The sequence below is a fragment of the Oryza brachyantha genome, chromosome 1 (assembly GCF_000231095.2).
Source record: "Oryza brachyantha chromosome 1, ObraRS2, whole genome shotgun sequence".
NCBI classification, from domain to species: Eukaryota; Viridiplantae; Streptophyta; class Magnoliopsida; order Poales; family Poaceae; genus Oryza; species Oryza brachyantha.
The window spans coordinates 3,701,702-3,720,074 of NC_023163.2; the positions used below are offsets into that span (position 1 = coordinate 3,701,702).

The 18,373-nt window shown below is 44.2% G+C and overlaps 3 protein-coding genes across 4 annotated transcripts; 2 read left to right on the forward strand and 1 right to left on the reverse strand.

Moving 5' to 3' along the window:
• The first annotated feature begins 8,638 nt into the window (after positions 1-8,638).
• Positions 8,639-11,748, forward strand: LOC121055451 (dof zinc finger protein DOF3.1-like). Its single transcript, XM_040527923.1, has 2 exons — positions 8,639-8,716; positions 10,887-11,748. Exons 1-2 carry the CDS (start codon positions 8,639-8,641, stop codon positions 11,523-11,525), a joined length of 717 nt encoding a protein of 238 aa, XP_040383857.1. The 3' UTR covers positions 11,526-11,748.
• Positions 11,749-12,385: 637 nt separating this feature from the next.
• LOC102721604 lies at positions 12,386-15,047 on the forward strand. 2 transcript variants are annotated; one of them, XM_040519931.1, is made up of 3 exons: positions 12,386-12,452; positions 12,556-13,544; positions 13,638-15,047. In XM_040519931.1, the coding sequence occupies exons 2-3, from the start codon at positions 12,565-12,567 to the stop codon at positions 13,960-13,962; spliced, it is 1,305 nt and encodes a 434-aa protein (XP_040375865.1). In that variant the 5' UTR covers positions 12,386-12,452; positions 12,556-12,564; the 3' UTR covers positions 13,963-15,047. The 2 variants fall into 2 exon arrangements, 1 of the variants encoding a protein (XP_040375865.1); XR_005810982.1 differs by having other exon boundaries at positions 12,419-13,544; positions 13,638-14,061; positions 14,141-15,047.
• Positions 14,263-16,742, reverse strand: LOC102701764 (F-box/LRR-repeat protein At4g29420). Its single transcript, XM_015841412.2, has 2 exons — positions 16,196-16,742; positions 14,263-15,461 (listed from the first exon to the last, which is right to left on the reverse strand). Exons 1-2 carry the CDS (start codon positions 16,692-16,694, stop codon positions 14,614-14,616), a joined length of 1,347 nt encoding a protein of 448 aa, XP_015696898.2. The 5' UTR covers positions 16,695-16,742; the 3' UTR covers positions 14,263-14,613.
• Between the last annotated feature and the right edge of the window lie 1,631 nt (positions 16,743-18,373).

Below are 18,373 nucleotides of genomic sequence, written 5' to 3' on the forward strand. Positions count from 1 at the left end.
TCAATGTAATGTCATTTACTTCAGCAAACTTTATAAATTTCTTCTTTACCTTTTTAAATTATAATAAAGGTTCAGTACCTTACAAAATCTACTCAAAGATAAATATATTAACTTTTTATGTGGTAAATAAAAGGTTCAAGATGAAGCCTTCACAGGACTGATAGTAGGAAAAAGTGTTTTAAATCTTAGATGTGTAGGACGTAAAGGGTCTTTTCCACTCTAAAAGCTAACTATTAAGGTAAGGGGTTCCCCCACTTATATTCTAGGTTCTTTACCCTTCAACAACCAATGTGAGACTATTCAACAATTCTGCCTTCACACATTGGTGTCCCTCAGCCCTTCACCGTCCCTTCACCGTATACGTGCCCCCACCGGCCCCACGGGCCCCGTAGGTACCTACGGTCCACCAAGTCTTCACACACTGTGTCCATCGGAACAGAGATGTTAAACTAGCTGGGCTCATACCAATTGTAGGATCGTAAAGGGTCTTTTTCACCCCAAAGGTTAGCTTTTGAGGTGGGATAAACCCTTTATGATCCTACAAGATGTCATCTCGTTTCTTATATGTTATCTAAATAGTTACGAAAAATTAACAACATAAACTAAAATATGCTACATCATTCCACCAATAAGAAATGAATATGGATGAAAAGGTACGTGCACATTAAGAAAGAATTTTAAATTATAAATGATTGATATGATAGTCAGTGCTACGAATATAATCCTATAAATATTTATATATTAGAACCGCTAAAGTATTTGATATATGGAGGAAGTACAAAACGACCATTGGGCAGAAGGCAAACCTGTGACCTGCCCACTGCAAAGTTACAGTGCTCACAAGTGGCGTTTCTTTCATGTCTTTGTAGAGACGCGTCCGTACGTCCTCTAGTCTGTGCAGGGCAACAAGGTCTTTCTCCTCTTGCTCCAACTTGGCGGGAGGTGCAGATGCATCGGCCACCGGACAAGCGTGTATAGCACTCTCCTGTTCTCAAATACAATTATTTTTGTGTTATATAAGCGGTAACTATCTGTCTATTATCTATATAAAGTAATAGAAAAATAAGCATCTATCTCTCGCGAGCTAGGAATTTTAAGATTAATCGAAAAGATAAGAAAAGAAATATCAAAGAAGTAAAAAAGAGAACTGATTTGTATCTCTATTTCTCTATATAACTGATAAATAGATAAAAGGAGATAAAATAAAAGATAAAGATTACTAGCCGTGCAATATATGCAGGCCACGTACTAGTTAAGCTCTGGTCAAAACATTCTGTTTTTTATTTTAATGATTTGTTTTTTAAAAAATAAAATTATGAATGGTTTACATTCTGTGTGAACGGTCCGTGTATCGAGTATGACAAAAATCAGCGTAAAAATATTTGTATGGTGGTGCAAAATGTAAACATTTTTACGCATGTTTATACTATTTAAAACGGACTGGAGTAGAGACGCTAACGTTGTTTCGTGCAGTGCAGGTCAGGCACAGACAGGCATATTACATGAACCCGTACGGTGATAGCGAGTTGCCGATTTGGATGTGATCGCGAGATGTTTTATCGCTGCCGCGCGCGCGGCTTCGGCGGAGCGAGCAGCTGTTTCCCGGAAATTAGCAATCACTTCCCGACCACCGGCGGTTTCTTGATGTGCTCTGCTGCTTGCCGCTTTTGCATCCGTTGTAAACCAAGATTTGACGCCTCACGGCCACTGGGGAATCGTTTTGCAAAAGGCAAGTTTTAGGCCGTAGTCCGTGAAAGGGAGATTTTCGGGTATCATGTCTGACGCTTGACTGAATATTGGAATAGGCTTTTAGACAAGAAAAAAAAAACGAATTTCATAGCTCGCAGTTATGAACCATTTGAGCATAATTAGTTTATCATTAGCACTTATGATCCGTCTCACGATTTCCCTTCTAACTATATAGATAATTTTTTCATCTATTTTTAATATTCTATTTACATCTCCAAAATTTGATGTGATGGTTTTTAGAAAAACAAATTTGGCACTTAACGGGCCCTTAATTGTAGTTTACACCAAACTTTTGATTTTATAGTGCATTTTTTAATTTTTTTATTGTAGTTTATTTTTATAGCATTTATTTTTACAACAAAAAGAATATTTAGGTATTTTTTCCTTGTAATTGCTAATATGACTTTCGCTTATGCTGGTTATAACCGAAACAATAAATCCACTCTGCACTCATTGAGTCCGTTACCCTTGATATGCAACTAGCAGATTTTATACTCCCTTTATCCTAAAATATTTTATTTTTCACACATTCTATGCATATTAATAAAAAAAATAAAATAAAAGATAAAATGCATTCCTCCACTTTATCAAATGTTAATATATTTGACCTCCCCTTTATCTAGTTCTAATGCATCAGTTACTTTTTAAAGCTACAATGCTATGCTAGAAGATAAATTTATTTTGTGACAAACAAAAATGAGCAAAGATGATCTTATTTTTGGGCAAAGGGAGTACCCTCACTGTTGCTGTAGAATTCTTTTATTGAGGAAAATTGTTTTATAAAACTTTCATTTCGTATAATAATTTCTCAAGTTATAAATATTTTCTAGGGATAAAATTGCAATCTGGAGAGACTCCCTATAAGAATAAAAACATGCTCGGCAAATTCATACTCACTTCACTCCAAAATATTTTAAATCGTGTCCTACATTTCTATTACTATTCACATTACTAATTATCATATCATTCACTCATTCACTCTTAGTTCAAAGTTCTTCCTATTTCATCTCTAACTATCCTCCCATCCTCATAAAATTATTTTCTTTCTAATCTTAATTAGTTTCTAATGAACCACCGATTATATTTTGAAACGGAGGCGGTATGCAGAAAAGTCTATTTCGCACGCGCGTGCGAATACTCCTGAGTTGGCTGCTTAAGGCCCATGAAAGGCCCACGATTAGCCCAAAACAGCCCAAAACAGTTTTTTTTACTTTATGTGTATAAAGTTTTTTAGTTTATGGGTATAAAGTTTCCACATATAAATTTATGTATAAAGATTTTTCTATATTAAATTTATATCAATAATATATATATATATGTTTGTATGTTTAAAGTTTACGTGTCTAAAGTGTGTGTGTGTGTATATATATATATATATATATATGAAAGAGAGAGAAAGGGTACCGACTTACCGTATAGGACAAATCCGATCGCTGGCGCTAGGGGCGAGCGATCGGTCGCGTAATAGACCTGCCCGCAGTATGCCGTATTATAAACTGATTGGCACATCCGCCGTGTGGGCCGGCGCTCGAAGGCTTGCGGCCTGCCGCTGGAATCCGGCCAGGAGGGAGGCGTCCATTATGGGTTGTGCAGGGCCGTTGGTTGGGTCAGACCTCGCCGGATCGTTGCTTTTATGTATGGCCCTTCTCGAATCCCATGAGCAATCCTGGATCTTCGCAGGTGCTTTCGACCGGTCCGTTTTGCGTACAAATTTTGGATATATAAGTTATGTCTTAATTTCTGTTGATATGCGTGAGATAAATAAAAGATGGTGCTATTTTGAAATCGAGGGAGTAAGAACGTCTCCAAGAGAATAACTATTTCACTTGTCATATTTAAATTTGATAATTTTACAAAAAAAAATCTTCAAAGAGAGTGGCTATTTGACTTGCCATGCCGTTCGAATGACTAAACTTAAGGTCCTCAATGTTCAAATTTGGCAACTCATTCTCCCGCTAGAAAAATTGTTATCCGTGGATTACATGGGTGAGACCATTGTCATCCTTCCCTTGCCAGGATTTGGAGAGTAGGGATGGAGAGTCTCTTGAAAATAGAATGATAAACTTTTGTGAAATACTATACAACGGTATACCGTAGATGACAGGATACGCCAACAGTTGCGGCGATGACGCTACAGGTGCGGGGGTGACCCTGCCGAGCACGCTGGCAATGCTGGTCATGCAGATGATGCTGCCGCTACGGTGGAGCACCATGACGCGAGCGCCGTGCTTGACCCCGGCGAGGACGCAACGCATGTTGATCGCCATGACAACGTCGAAGTTGGCGAGGTCGAGCGAGCCAAGCGGGCGCTGCGCCAGGAGCCCACGATGTCGGCGTTGTGACGATGTCGTCGAGGTGGTTGTGTCGCGCCATCGCGAGGTCGACGGCCGCGACGACCTTAATTACAAGCTCACGACGGTGATGGCAGTAGTGGCCAGGAGCAGCTAGCGGCGGTCGATGGCAGCTACGGCATCGGCGACGACTAGGGGTGTTAACGAAGTGGATTCGGACGGATAGTGATACCTAAACCATATCTTTTAAGCGGGTGCGGAGCTGATACGGATGTTTTTGGATGCGGATGCGAATACGGATTGTTGCGGATGTCTGAAATGATGCGGAGTCGGTGCAGAGTCGGCTCGGAAACGGATTATTATGACTGGATGTGATATGTATATGCAATCAATGCATTGTCATTCAATATTGGATAAAAATACTTGGTTATTGATGGGCTTTTGGTTGAGTGCTTTATGGGCTAAAAAACTCGGATTATTCACCAAAATGACTTTCGGATAATCCAGTAAGAAAATCGTATAATCCGCATCCACCGGGTATTAACGATACAACATCTGTATCCGAATCCACAACTCACTATCCGAATCCGACTCCTTATCCGTCAGATAGTTGTAAACCCCTACCACATTCTCAATTTGAGTGGATTCGGATCGGATTGGATCGGATAATAACACCCCTAGCGACGGCTACGACGACGACGGTGACGACGAGGAGGATTCGCTACCGGTGATATGATATTATTTATGATACCACTAGTACCAGATATGATACTGTTATAGTATAATACATGGTGCATGTGAGGTACCATGTTACTTGAGAAGGTACCATATTACCTGAGCATGCTACCTTCAAGTATCATACACGATACACAGTGGCGGAGCTAGGATTTAGGATATGGGTGGCTCGACTGATTTTTTTTCGTAAACACAGTATGATATATATATATATATATATATATATATATATATATATATATATATATATATATATATATATATATATATATATATATATATAAAATAGAATAGATTACAGGTACACTAGAATATATGAATAAAGCATCTTAAAACATATAAAGTTATTAGTTAAGTAAAATTTTGATTCAAAGAAACATATATGGCTTCCCCGCAATAAAATAGAAGCTTAAATGCCTAGAAAAATTTAAAGAATATTACCGTACTATATTTCTTCTTATCAAGTCTATGCCTTCTAAATTCTAATGGCTATAAAAGTATTCATTATATCTTCTGCATCCATTTAAAAAAAAACATCCCGCTCAATAAAGATGATCATGTTACGTCATTTGCGAGAATACCAATCGATAAAAAATATTATTTTTTGGGTATTAAGGGCTGATTAGCATTTCTTTGGGTGGTCCGGGGACCACCTGGACCACCCCCTGCTCCATCGGTGACGATACATCTACCATGTTACCTGCATATGGTATCGTGTTTGATACATTTAAGGTACCATGTGAGCTAGGAAGCAACATATTACTTAGACAAGGTAATATGACTAGAGGTTATCCCATTGCTTAACGCCTTAACGGTACACCGTACCATAGCAGCCCCCAAACTTTTATATAAAAACATTATTTAAAAATTACTCCCTCGGTCTCAAAATAAACCAATTTTTCACTTTTTACCTATAATTTTTGACTCTTTGTCTTATTTAATTTTTTTGCGATTGATATTTTTGTTTTTATTAGATGATAAATCATTAATAGTACTTTACGTGTGACTAATTTTTTTAATTTCCTAAAAAAATTTTAAATAAGACGGATGATCAAACGTTGGACACGAAAATTAGAGAATTGGTTTTTTTTAGGACAGAGGGAGTATATGTTTAACAGTTTAGAATTTGTATTTTATAGAAATCAGGTGGCTCGACATAACGCAGTTGAACATGACGCAGCGTAATCGTGTATACTAGTCCTATTCTACTTGTATTCAGCCGGAGTAGTATAGGCTAGTAGCGCAGGCAGCTAGGTGAGGTACAGTAGCTGCTGCATGCGATCCTACGCACGGCAAGCCTCTGCAACCAGGACGGACGGCCTGGATCGTAGTAGGAGTTGGCAATCGCCATCCTAGCTACCCACGACAGATCATCGATCAGGGACTCAGGGGGACACGATGTGACCGACGCGACACCGAACCGAAATCCATACTACGCTCGCCCGTCGCCGGTCTGCCGCCGGCCGGCAAACACAGCACACGGTCACCGCCGATCGTCTTCCACAATGAGAGCTTGTTCCGAATAAATAGTTATAATTCCTATATTTTCTTTTTAAAAAATCCTTCAAATCGAAGAGGCTCTATGACCATAACGAGACAGACAATCAAGCATTCGAGCCAAACACAATTGGTTAGGTCAGGTTTTTTAAGGAAAAAAATCAAACAAACGTTATATTTATAAATAAAAGTTAATTTATAAATAAAATATTTATATGATTGTGCTTAATAATTTAAAAGCAAAAAACTACTGTATGAAATACTATGTCATAGTAAAAGGAAACCTTAAAATTAACGTAAAATTTAAGATTGGAATTTTAAATTTAAGTTTATAAATATAGGTCAGAACTAAAAGACGATCGCGAATTTGACCGTTGCGCGGCAAAACGGGTTTTGCAGTCGTGCTCGATCGATCTGCAAGTGCAAGGACTCCAGTTGCGTCCTGCATGCGCTCTGGACTGGACGCCATCGCCATGGCGCAGGCAGCAGCTGAAGACCGGCCTCCTCTTCCACCGCCGCAGCCGCAAGCAGACAAATCGCTGGACAACTTGTACCACCGCGGCATCAGCCCAGCCCGCGCCGTTGGCCGGTCCAACCCCTGCCCCTGCACCTGCACTGGACTACTACGCAGCTGCTTGCTTGCCTGCCTCTCTGTCGCCGGCTCGCCAAACCGCTTTGTGATAGAAGAGACACAGAGAGAGAGAGAGAGAGAGAGAGAGAGAGAGAGAGAGAGGGGTGTGTGTGTCAGTATGAGTGTATGAGTGTCAGAGCGTCAGGCAGGGCTGGGCTGGGAGCATATCTGTACAGCTTGATGCCTTTCCTTGTGCTGCATGGCGTGAGGACTGATCGATCATCTGTACTCGATCCTCCTGTCTCCCTTGCAAACTTGCGATTGCCCGTCGGTCTCCCGCTCCTGTTCATCGCGACTTCGGGAGAAAAATTTTCAGAGATGCCACCACTAGTATAGTAGTAGTAGCACCGGCGCACAACGCTCCATGGCCTCAAATCTGCAGCGTGCGCGGCAAAAATCCTCTCTGACTTTCGATCCATGCGAAAAGGGAGGAGAGTATAAAAGTTAGGGCAAACCTAACACGTTTTACGTGGCTAATCGTCCTATCTTACCAAAATATTGAAGACGCTGGAGGTGTTCGGATAGAGCGATTTTTTTTCTCGTCATATCATATCGGATGTTTGTATGTTAACTTGGAGTATTAAATATGGACTGGTAATAAAACTAATTATATAAATAAAGGCTATTTCGTTAGACAAATTTTTTAAGTCTAATTAATTCACGATTAGCAAATGTTTACTGTAGCATCACGTTCGCTAATCATGGACTAATTAGGCTCAATAGATTCGTCTCGCGAAATAGTTCAGGGTATAGGGTGGGTTTTATTAATAGCCTATATTTAATACTTCTAATTAGTGTCCAAATATTTGATGTGACAGGGTCTAAAACCAAATTGCCTACTTTAACCGAATATCGAACCCCTACCGAAGGATGGTGCCATATCCACTAGGAGAGAGGACGAGGGGAGGAGTAGAGAGAGCTAAGGGCTAATAGTCACAGGTTACCCCAAAAAAGGAGTGGTATCAAGTAGCTTAGTTAGAACAACTCCCCACACAATGTAGTGTGATTTTGGATGAGGCCCAAACAATCCAGAGATATCACTGGTAACACTGAACCCACAATGCTAATATCCACATCCCAAGCTATCGTAATATACCGGCAATTCTACCATTTTAGCCTGATAGAAGGGTCATTGAAACCGATTGGATCCCCCATGGAGTCAGTCGATTGAGCTTTTGACAGACTCCAGTTGCTTTCTTGCTTTTCATCCAATCCAACGCAGCAAGTTCTTGCCGTCCCGAGCGGTGGAGCTTGAGGAGCAAGAAGGATGTGGCTGAGGAGCGCATTGTTGACTCCGTATCTATACCCTTAATTTGGTCAGTCAACTTCTGCTGAAACTTGTTCATGTCCTCCAATTCCTCCTTCTGGTTTGAGTGAGCTTCCACCAATGCCTTCAGATGCTCCTTCACCTCCACTGCTATCTCATCTGATTTTCGCTTACCCTTCTTAGCCCTCTTGATACCAATGGGGTGCTTTATGGGCTTTGGGTTCCTATTCAAATTAGGGGTATGCTTCTTTGGACCCGACCCATAGCTTGTGACATGAGCATTTCATTTTGGTGAGTCCGCCACAATCTTTCACCAATGCTTGTACGCGAAGGGATGCCTTTATCAAACCCTGTAAAGCTCCAACGCCTGATCCATTAGCTAGCATGGCTCCTCTCCTTGAAACATAGGAGCCTCTAAGTTGAATGTAACACCAATTCAATAGACACCTTATTTGTGATCTTGTGCCAATGTCCCTTCAAATGCTGCATCTCCCGCCTCCTATTGTCTTGTGTAGTGGAGTTGTAAACCTCAGCAACCTTGGACCGGTATGTTTCACCTTTTATTGAATTGCCTAATATTGGATCAGTCAAGTTATTCAGCTATACACTGACATGTTTGTGTTTATAGGAAAAGACAATGTATGACATAGGCAAGTGCACAGTATCGATCACACAGTTAACCACAACAATCCTACAAAGCTACAATTTCTATGTCAGGTTTCTCCTTAAGCCTCTTTCAATTAACCACAACACATATCAACGTATCACTAACAAATCATGTCATATCTCATCTTCCATAAATCAGGCAACACATTCCCGAGAAAATCAACTGCAATTCAGCTAATACTTCTACCTATTCCATCACAAACATATGTTACGATGAATTTACATGTGCAACAAATACATACCAATCTTATGTACTCTTCTTGAGTGTATTCTTGAGTGTAGTACATCCTCCTCCGATGCTCGTCAGCTGGCTTTGGACTTGTCCTGACTCGACGACTTCTCATATTTATTATTTGACGCTGTTGATTCTTGAATATATGTTGGACTATTAGTCTTATTTCTTATAATTATTATTATTATATTATAATTTATTTTATTACTCAAGAAACTTTAAGCGTGACTTATTATTTTATATATTTGCATAAAAAATTTAAATAAAACAAATGGTCACACGTAAATTCAAAACTTAAAAGTGTAAAAACACAGAGAAAGTACTTATCCCATCGATCATCTTACATTCAATATTATTTATATTTATCTCTCCCTGCCATCTTACCCCATCTATTTGTTATTTATTAAGTTGTACTCCCTCCTTCTCTAGCTATTTGATACTGTTGATTTTTTGACATATGTTTAACCATTTGATTTATTTATTTTTTTAAAAAAATATGTAAAGCTATATATATGTGCATAAAAGTATATTTTACAATAAGTAAAATGATATGAAAGTAATTAATAATTATATAATTTTTTAATAAGATGAATAATCAAACGCGTATAAAAAAATCAACAACATTAAATATTTAGGGATAGAGGAACTATATTATTTTCTCTTCAACCTTAATTTCTACTCAACAATCTAATATTGTTTGCGAACCCAAATCCATACTCTATATTCGCATGAGAAGAAAAACAATCATACGAGACGAAAAATGGTTCGAATACTTCTCTCGGCCAAGTGACTGGAGAAAATATGGCGGTTACAGTACTACCTACAGCAACAATGATCATACGGTGTTTGGTTGCCGCTAATCACACGGATTGGCGATTGCAATGACACTGGCAGTTTGCATGCAAATACACTAGAGTACTACTCCTACTAGTAGAGGCGATGTGGAGTAGAGAGAATCAAACAAGAAATGCGGCCATGGCAGCAGCTGCTGCAACATTCTGCAACAAACCAAACGCTCTCTTTGACTGGCGGTTCCAAACCAAACCCTGAGCCGCGAACCACAGGTCTCAGGCGGTGTTTATTGAGAAAATTTTTAGAACAAATGTTACGTTAAATGTTTGTCCAAATATCGGAAGTGGTTTTCAGATACGAATAAAAAAACGAATTTCACGGCTAGTTTAGAAACCGAGAGACGAATCTTTTGAGTATAATTAATCCGTCATTAGCACATGCTGGTTACTGTAGCACTTATGGCTAATCATGGACTAATTAGGCTCAAAATATTAGTCTCTAGATTTCTTCCATAACTGTGTAATTAGTTTTTTTGATTCATCTATGTTTAATGTTTTATTTAGGTGTCTAAAAATTCGATGTGTTGTTTTTGGGAAAAAAATTTTGAGAACTGAATAAGGCATCAACCTATCTTGTCGCCTTCCCCGGAATAGAAGTCCCTGCCCCCGAATCGCCAGCGGCGATCAAACACCCCTCTGTTCCAACAGAGTCTCCATCTGCCACCTCTGCCCGCCTCTGCGACGCCATCAGAGCAGAGCAGCAGCTCAGCGAGATGCTTCTTGTACATGTCCTGCTCCCCGCCCGCCTCCACCTTGTCTTCTTCCTTGGCTTCCTTTTGCTGCCAAGCTCTGGTATATAGTGGTGTTGTCCGGCAAGAAAAGGCTGTGCATTTCTTGATCTTTTTGCCTGCCGGCGGTGGAGTGAGTGAGGTGTGCTGCTATGGAGGTGGTGGAGGGGAGGACGGCGGCGGCGGCGGCGGGAGGGGGTGGGGGTGGCGGTGCGGTGGGAGGAGGGGCGAGGTCGGAGCCGGAGGGGCTGCCGTGCCCGCGGTGCGAGTCGACGAACACCAAGTTCTGCTACTACAACAACTACAACCTGGCGCAGCCGCGGCACTTCTGCAAGGGCTGCCGCCGCTACTGGACCCGCGGCGGCGCGCTCCGCAACGTCCCCGTCGGCGGCGGCACGCGGAAGGCCACCCCGGCCTGCGCCAGCCGCCGCAAGCGCGCGGGCGCCGGCGCCGGCGCCACGCACGCTCCTCCTACTCCTACTCCTACTCCTACTCCTCCTCCTCCTCCTCCGGTGCAGCAGGCGCCGGCTCCGGCGCCGGCGGGGCACGTCTCGGTGTCCGCCGCGCTGCCGCTGCCGCTCCTGCCGCCGGCGCCGTACGAGCTGCCGTTCCTGGCGACCCCGCTGCCCCTGACGTCCATGGACCCCGACCGCCGGCTGCTCGACCTCGGCGGCAGCTTCACCTCGCTGCTCGCGCCCACGCCGGCGCCCCTCCCCGGCGGCCACTTCACCACCACCGGCTTCCTCTTAGGCATGGCGCCGCCGGCTCCTTCTCCTGCGCCGCCCGCACACCCGCCGCCGACGCACCCACACCCGCCGGTGTCGCAGGCGGTGCCGGAGGGCATCTGGGCCATGGGGTGGCCGCACCTCTCCATCTAGCTCGTCGCCATCGCCCGCCATTGGCAGCAGCAACTCGCCACTAATCTACACATCGCTCGAGTTTCATCTGTTGTTCCTAGTTGCACCAAAGTTATCTTTTTTTTGAGAGCTACTAGCTTCCAAGCACGCGGCCAGTAGAAGAAGTCATTACTAGCGTAGTGTTAATCACCTAGGTTAATTCAGTAAGCAAAACGGTTAGGAGAGTTACTACTACTCGACGATGGTTGATGCATGCATGGTAGCCATGCCAATCCGTGTCGTCGTCGTCTCTTGTATGAAATTTAAGCTTCAAGCTTGGGCTGCTTATGCATGAGAATGATCCATGGTGGTGTTGCCATTTTTTTTCTCTTTTTTGTTCTTGCGATGATGCAGTTGAATTCTGAATCCATGGAAGCCCGGTTCAGTGCTTGAGTTTAATTTCCTCGATCCATCAATTTTTGTTCGATTTTCCTTGATGAATTTCTCCTTTAGTTTGGGGATTAATGTCGCAAGTTTATGTGCGATGCCCATCAAATCTGGGCCGAGGTTCGGAGGCCCATATCGAGCCGGACAGAAGAGCTGTTACTTGCGGCCCAGGCTGCAAATTTATTCCCCAAACTATTAAATCAAAAGTACAACTATTAAATCAAAACCATCACTTTGCTGCAAATTTAGCCATATATTTCACAAAACTACAATAATAACTCCAAGAAATCATTATTCACAAATGGCGGCTTGACGATGGTTTGAGTAATGGTTTCGTGCTGCGAATTGGGTGGTTTCCCGGGCTCGTAGCGCGGGAATTTGCAGCGCGACGAGTCAACCAAAAATAGCTTCGAGACGGGACGGCGGTGTGCCCCCCTCTTTACCCGCAACGGTTGCGTCCGATCGACGGACTCCTCCCGCCATTTCGAGTCGGGGCTCCGGCCCCCTCTTCTTCCTCCTCAGGTGAGACACCGAGAATTCGATGATTTGATTTCGTGCTGTTTCGTGTCATGTCGAGAAGGCCAAGAATCTTGCGTGATCATGGTGCTAGTGTCGTGGATGACAGGGCGTGGTCATGGAGCCCCAGCCCGGCTCGCCGCCGGCGCCGTCGTCGACGGAGACTGCCGAGGTGTCTACGCCTTCGGTAGAAATGCTGCCGTCGGATGCGGTGGAGGAGGAGGCTGCTGGCGATAGGCCTGATAGGCGGTCGTCGTCGTCGTCGTCGTCGTCTTCGTCATCCTCGTCGGAGGCGTCGAAGGCGGAGAACTTGTTCCATCCCGACGCGGTAGAGACCAGCAGCATCCCGTTGGTGGTGGTCGTCACCTCGCCGGGCGATGAGGCTGTCGCTTCCGGTGACGGTGCGGTGGTTAGGCGACCCGACGAGGAGGCCGCCGCTTCCGGTGACGGCGCGGTGGTCAGATTACCGGACGATGAGGCCGCCGTCGCTTCCGGTGACGGCGCGGTGGTCAGACGACCTGACGATGAGGCCGTCGTTCCCGGTGACGGTCCAGTGGTTAGACCAGACGATTGGGCGTCATGGCCGCAGCAGCCGCCGGCCCAGGCCGCCGACTCCCCTGTCGTGGAGGACGGCGGCGTACCCGGGTTGACGACGCAGGCGCCGGAGGTCCAGACCATGGCGCAGCCGGCGGCAGAGCCCGCCCCGGCGGCGGGGTTCGATCCGGGGAGGATCCCGGCGTCCATCTTCCAGGCCAAGCCGCCGTCGTCGTCGCAGGCGGAGTGGAGCGTGGCGTCCAACGAGTCGCTGTTCAGCATCCACGGCGCCAGGCCGTCCACCGACCTCTGCGGGTTCTACGCCGGCGAGAGCAGGTCGCACTTCGACTACTTCTACGACGAGGCGATGGCGGCGGCCGGCGGCGCGGACCAGCCGGACTGGAGGCTGGCGACCGTCGCGGAGGGGTCACCCGGCAGCGGGAGGTCGGACTCCAGCGGCGGCGGGAGCAGCGACAGGGCCAAGCAGAAGGCGGCCATCGCGTTCCGGCGCCACGAGAGCGGCTCCGCCGGCAGCTCCAGCAACTTCTCCTTCGCCTTCCCCATGTACACACGCCATGGCCGTCCCGTCTCGTCCCCTTGATCTCACCTCTCACCCGTTCCCCGAGCTGACACGACGAATACAATACCCCCTCGCAGATTGCCGGAGACGACGACGTCGCCGAGGAAGAGGGAGTACGGCGGCGGCGGCAGCGGGATGTACCAGCCGCTGCAGAAGGAGCTGGAGCAGCAGTCGCCGCCGCCGGTGCCGTCGTTCGAGGAGATGACGACGGAGGAGGAGCGGCAGCGGCGGACGTCGAGGTGGTGCTGCTGCTGCGGCGAGTACTGCGGCTGCTGCTGGTTCGCCTGCTCCTGCTCCTGGTCGTCGTGCTGCTGCTGCCGCCGGTGGCGGCAGTGGTGGTGCTGCGACTGCCGCTGCTCCTGCCCCACCGTCTGCCGGTGCAACTGGTGCCTCTGCGCATGAGCAATTTGGCGGGAAAAGGAAACCGAAACGGACTCCGGCTAATCACATTAGCCGCCATAGTTAATCACCAGATTAGGCATCACTGCATCTGCATGAGAGGTAGACGCCATCCTGCACGTCCATTTTTCTTTTCTTTGTGTATTAATGTATTCGGAGGATCATATATATGTATGTGCAGATGGGTTGGAACGTACATGAAGATACACTGTAAATGAGGATCATATATATGTAAGAGATGAAGATAACACTGTACACTATTGACAAGGAAATGCTTGATCTACATGCTAACCTGCAGAGGGACTGAGGAAGCAATATCATGGTATGCAGATAGCCTATCAAAAACACAATTTAGCAGATTCTAGGTTACAAGTACTAAATAATTTCAACATTAAGTGAGTTGTACAACAGAAGGGGTAGATCAAGCACAGAGACTAGCCAAAAGTAAGTTATCTTACCACATTTTGTGTATAGGTGCAATGAGCAAAACAGAGCCCTATGTGCAATTGAGCATCCATCTATTCACCAAAATTAAGCAACAGCAAACCTAACAGTTTATAACACTTCGAAAGAGTCTACTACGTTAACAGAAGGTACCAGATGTAGTGTTAGTTCTGTGATCCTTTATCTCCATGTCGATGCATATATGCGTGATTAGTTCCAGGTACCCCACTGCCATATGATCTCCGGAAACCTTTGTGTCCAAATTGATGCCACGGCTCGGCGGATATCATCACTGGAATCGGCATGGAAAAGAATAGTCACCTCGCAAGATGGAGCACAGTTCTCAAACAAGGGTGCAAGCAGAGGAACATCCTTCACTGGTGGTAGATGCAACAGAAGTCTCCTCGAACGGCTTCTAAAGTGATTGATGGTGCACAAGATTAGGCAACGCATCATTTCACGAGAAAATCGTGGGGCCAACTTGACTTCGCTGATGCTGGCAAACAGCTGCAGAAGATACTCAGGCTTCACTGCTTCAAAAAGTTCATAGTCCTTTGTAGAGGCGGGCAGCTCAAGCTCTAATGTAGTGATATCACGATTGTCGATGAATACCTGCAATAGGGACTTGAGATCCAATGACTCTACCCTCAGATTTTTTAAACTCGCAAGGCCATCAACTATGGCATTTGGTCCAAGTTTGTCCATTGTTAACTTCAGAGTAGACATGGATGGAGTATCCAAAATGAGCATATCTGGTCGAACACATTTCAACTCAAGATGAACCAAGTTAGGTGCATGGATAGTTAAAGATCTTGGAACATTTGATACCTCCCAGTGGCAAGTATTTAGTTGATGAAGGCAAATTTTGGGGTCTTTAAGCCCTCCAACCCCAATAAGATTGAGGATCTGAAGGCAAGGGAAGCACTCGTTCAATTTGTTGAGGTCCTCATCATCTAATCTGATGAACTCAAGTGTCAGATGAGTAAGATTAGGCATTATCCTGAGCCCATCAACGGATAGCCATGCATTTTTCAGACGCAATTTCATAAGATTACTACCTGCATAGACAAAGTTTCAATCAGAGATCACACCAAGGAGGCAAGGAGGGTCAAGTTGATCAATTAAATATCTATATAATCAAATGTTCTTAAAAGCATATGTTTATTTGCTTGGGATTCCCACATAACGTATGCAAGATCAAGTTTTGACATGATAATGTTGAGTCAAACAGGATGTACTTGTTTCTGATTGTTCATGGCGTTAAATGAAATGGTCAAATGGCTGCATTTGATTCAAATTGGGCTAGTGAGAGGAATGAAAATATTCAGCCACCCTTTAAAGCTCTACGCATAAGTGAAAAATCTAATAGCCCACAAATACCCAAATCTATGAGCAATAGGTTCAACTGGCATGCGGCCATATTGCCATGAGATCATTATATCATAATTTTTCCTTGGTGATCAAACTATTTGATTAATTCTTGCTATGGAGTGGACTGGTAATGCGTAGCACAAATTCCCCAGATTCCAGTAGCAAAATAGCAATCATATTTCAGCACAACTTTGAATCTCTTCCATAATTCGATAAATGAATGAGTGATCAGTTTTCTCCATCAATCCTAACTGGACAACATAAAGTTTTCACTTTTCACCAAAAGTTCAGTTTCTATATCCACCAAGACTACAGTTCAACCAACGTGAGAAGCTAACTCTACAACGAGATTTTTAACACAGAGTTTATATCGGCAGGAAGATGAAACAAACAGTAAAAATGCAGAGAGAGAGGAGCTTACAGAAGTGGGAGATGACAGGTAGCGCCTCCGCCTTCCGCCAGCACGACTGCGGCCAGTAGTCGGCGACATCTACCGCCCGGAGAGCGGGGCCGGCGGCGGTACCCGCCCACGCCACCACGGTCTCCCGGGCCGTGAGGTGCAGGTCGTCGCCCTCGTCGAACTCACCCTCCTCCACCCACGTCGCGTCGTCCGGGTGGCCCCAGCCCTCGGACGCGTCGAGCTCGAGGGAGCGGAGGTGCGGCCCGAGGAGGGACGCGACGTTCCCGGCGGCCGCTCGGATGGCAGGGCGGCGGCGGGGCTCACCCCGCCCCCCGCCGCGTCGCCGTGCGAGGGCGGCGGCGCGGAGGCGGACCCGGGAGCAGGCGTAGGAGGCCGCGAGGAGTGCCCGCGAGGCGAGGCGGCATGCCCCGATGTCGGCGGCGTCGGCGACGAGGGCGAGGACGTCGGCGGCGATCGCCGGCGGTAGAGAATCGAAGGGGTCGCCGCCGTCCCCCGACATGTGTTCTTCTCTCACCGGTGGAAGCGTTCTCGTGTTCCAAATGAAGGTTGATTTTTTTTTTTTGGCTCTGGGAGAAATTTAAATAATTTAATATCACCTTAATGTTAGAGGAATCAACCCAACCATCAGACCCTGATTGGTTGGTGATAAGCCGGAGAAATATGGATGAAACAGCTATAATGTCTAATATATTATCTTTAAAAAAATTAAATCAATACTTTTATATGACTCTATTAATTTTATATTTACGTTTGATCATTCGTCCTATTTATTTTTTAATAAGTCATCACTACGTAAACGTAAACGGCGTTATATATTTGTAATAATTAATACTCAATTAAATATGTGGTAACTACATCTTATTTTGTACCCAAATGTAACTCTTAGGCTGCATTTAGTTCACAAAAAATTTTTAGGAGAGAGACACATCAATATGAACGATTACATATTTGAAGTATTAAACGTAGTTTAATTATAAAATAAATTTTAGATTCTACCTAAAAACCACGAGACGTATCTTTTGAGTCTAATTAAGTCGTCACTAGCACATGTTGATTAATGTAGCGCTTATGGCTAATCATGTCTAATTAGACTTAAAAATGTTGTCTCACGATTTCCCCCATAACTTTTAATGTTCGTATATATTTAATGTTTTATTTAGGTGTCTAAAGATTCGGTAAAAGAAAATTAAGAACTAAATAGGCCCTCAGCCGAAGAGCCGATTCGAACGTGCCTGATGAGATTGAATGTGAGAAGTAATATATATTCATCTCTTGTTACGTTACATTACATAACTATGAGATCCTTGTTCGGCTCATGTATTCACGCTTTGGGTGCAACAAAACGTACCTCTCAATTAAATTGTTTCTTTATATGAAGTATATCTTGTCTCTCTACCAATCCACCAACAATTGAATTATACTAGATTACTAGTAACTTCCATATCACTAGTAGAAATTTGTATTGAACGGTACTAGCATATACTTTGTTCAATCAATCAACGGCACAGGCATTCGTGTATCTTCTGCATAATGAGTACTTCGTATGTACCTTCAAGCTATCAAATATCTTCAGTTCTTAGCATATGTACCCAAAAGTTTTGAAATGTATCACATACAATCCACCGTTTATTCTGATGTTCATTAGCAAAGGCACTGCAAACTTTTGGAAGTAAATCCAAGCATTGGTCCAACCATTTTTCACAAGACCTTTTGGCCAGTTATTTACTCAAAAACCAGATAACTCCTTAATTTTTATTATACTTTTCACTAGTGTGGGGGCAAAAACCCTACATTAAATTATGTAAGTATCATAAACATCATTGACCTCTAATTTGGCTGAAGCAGCTACTCAAAAAAAATCTTCAACTCCGCTAAATAAAACATATTCCCATTTAGATTCTGAGATTAGTAGATACAAAATCTAGAAAATGAACAGGAAGACTACTTCTTTAGAGCATCTCCAAGAGAATAGCCACATACTTATATTTGACAATTTTTTTTAAAAAAAATATCCTCCAAAAGACTGACTATTTGACTTGGCATGTTATTTGAATGGTTAAACTTGAATCCTCAATGATCAAATCTAGCAACCCATTCCCCTACTAGCACAATTGCTATCCGTGGGTCCCACATGGGTGGGACCCTCTTGTCATCCTCCTCTTGCCAGGATTTGGAGAA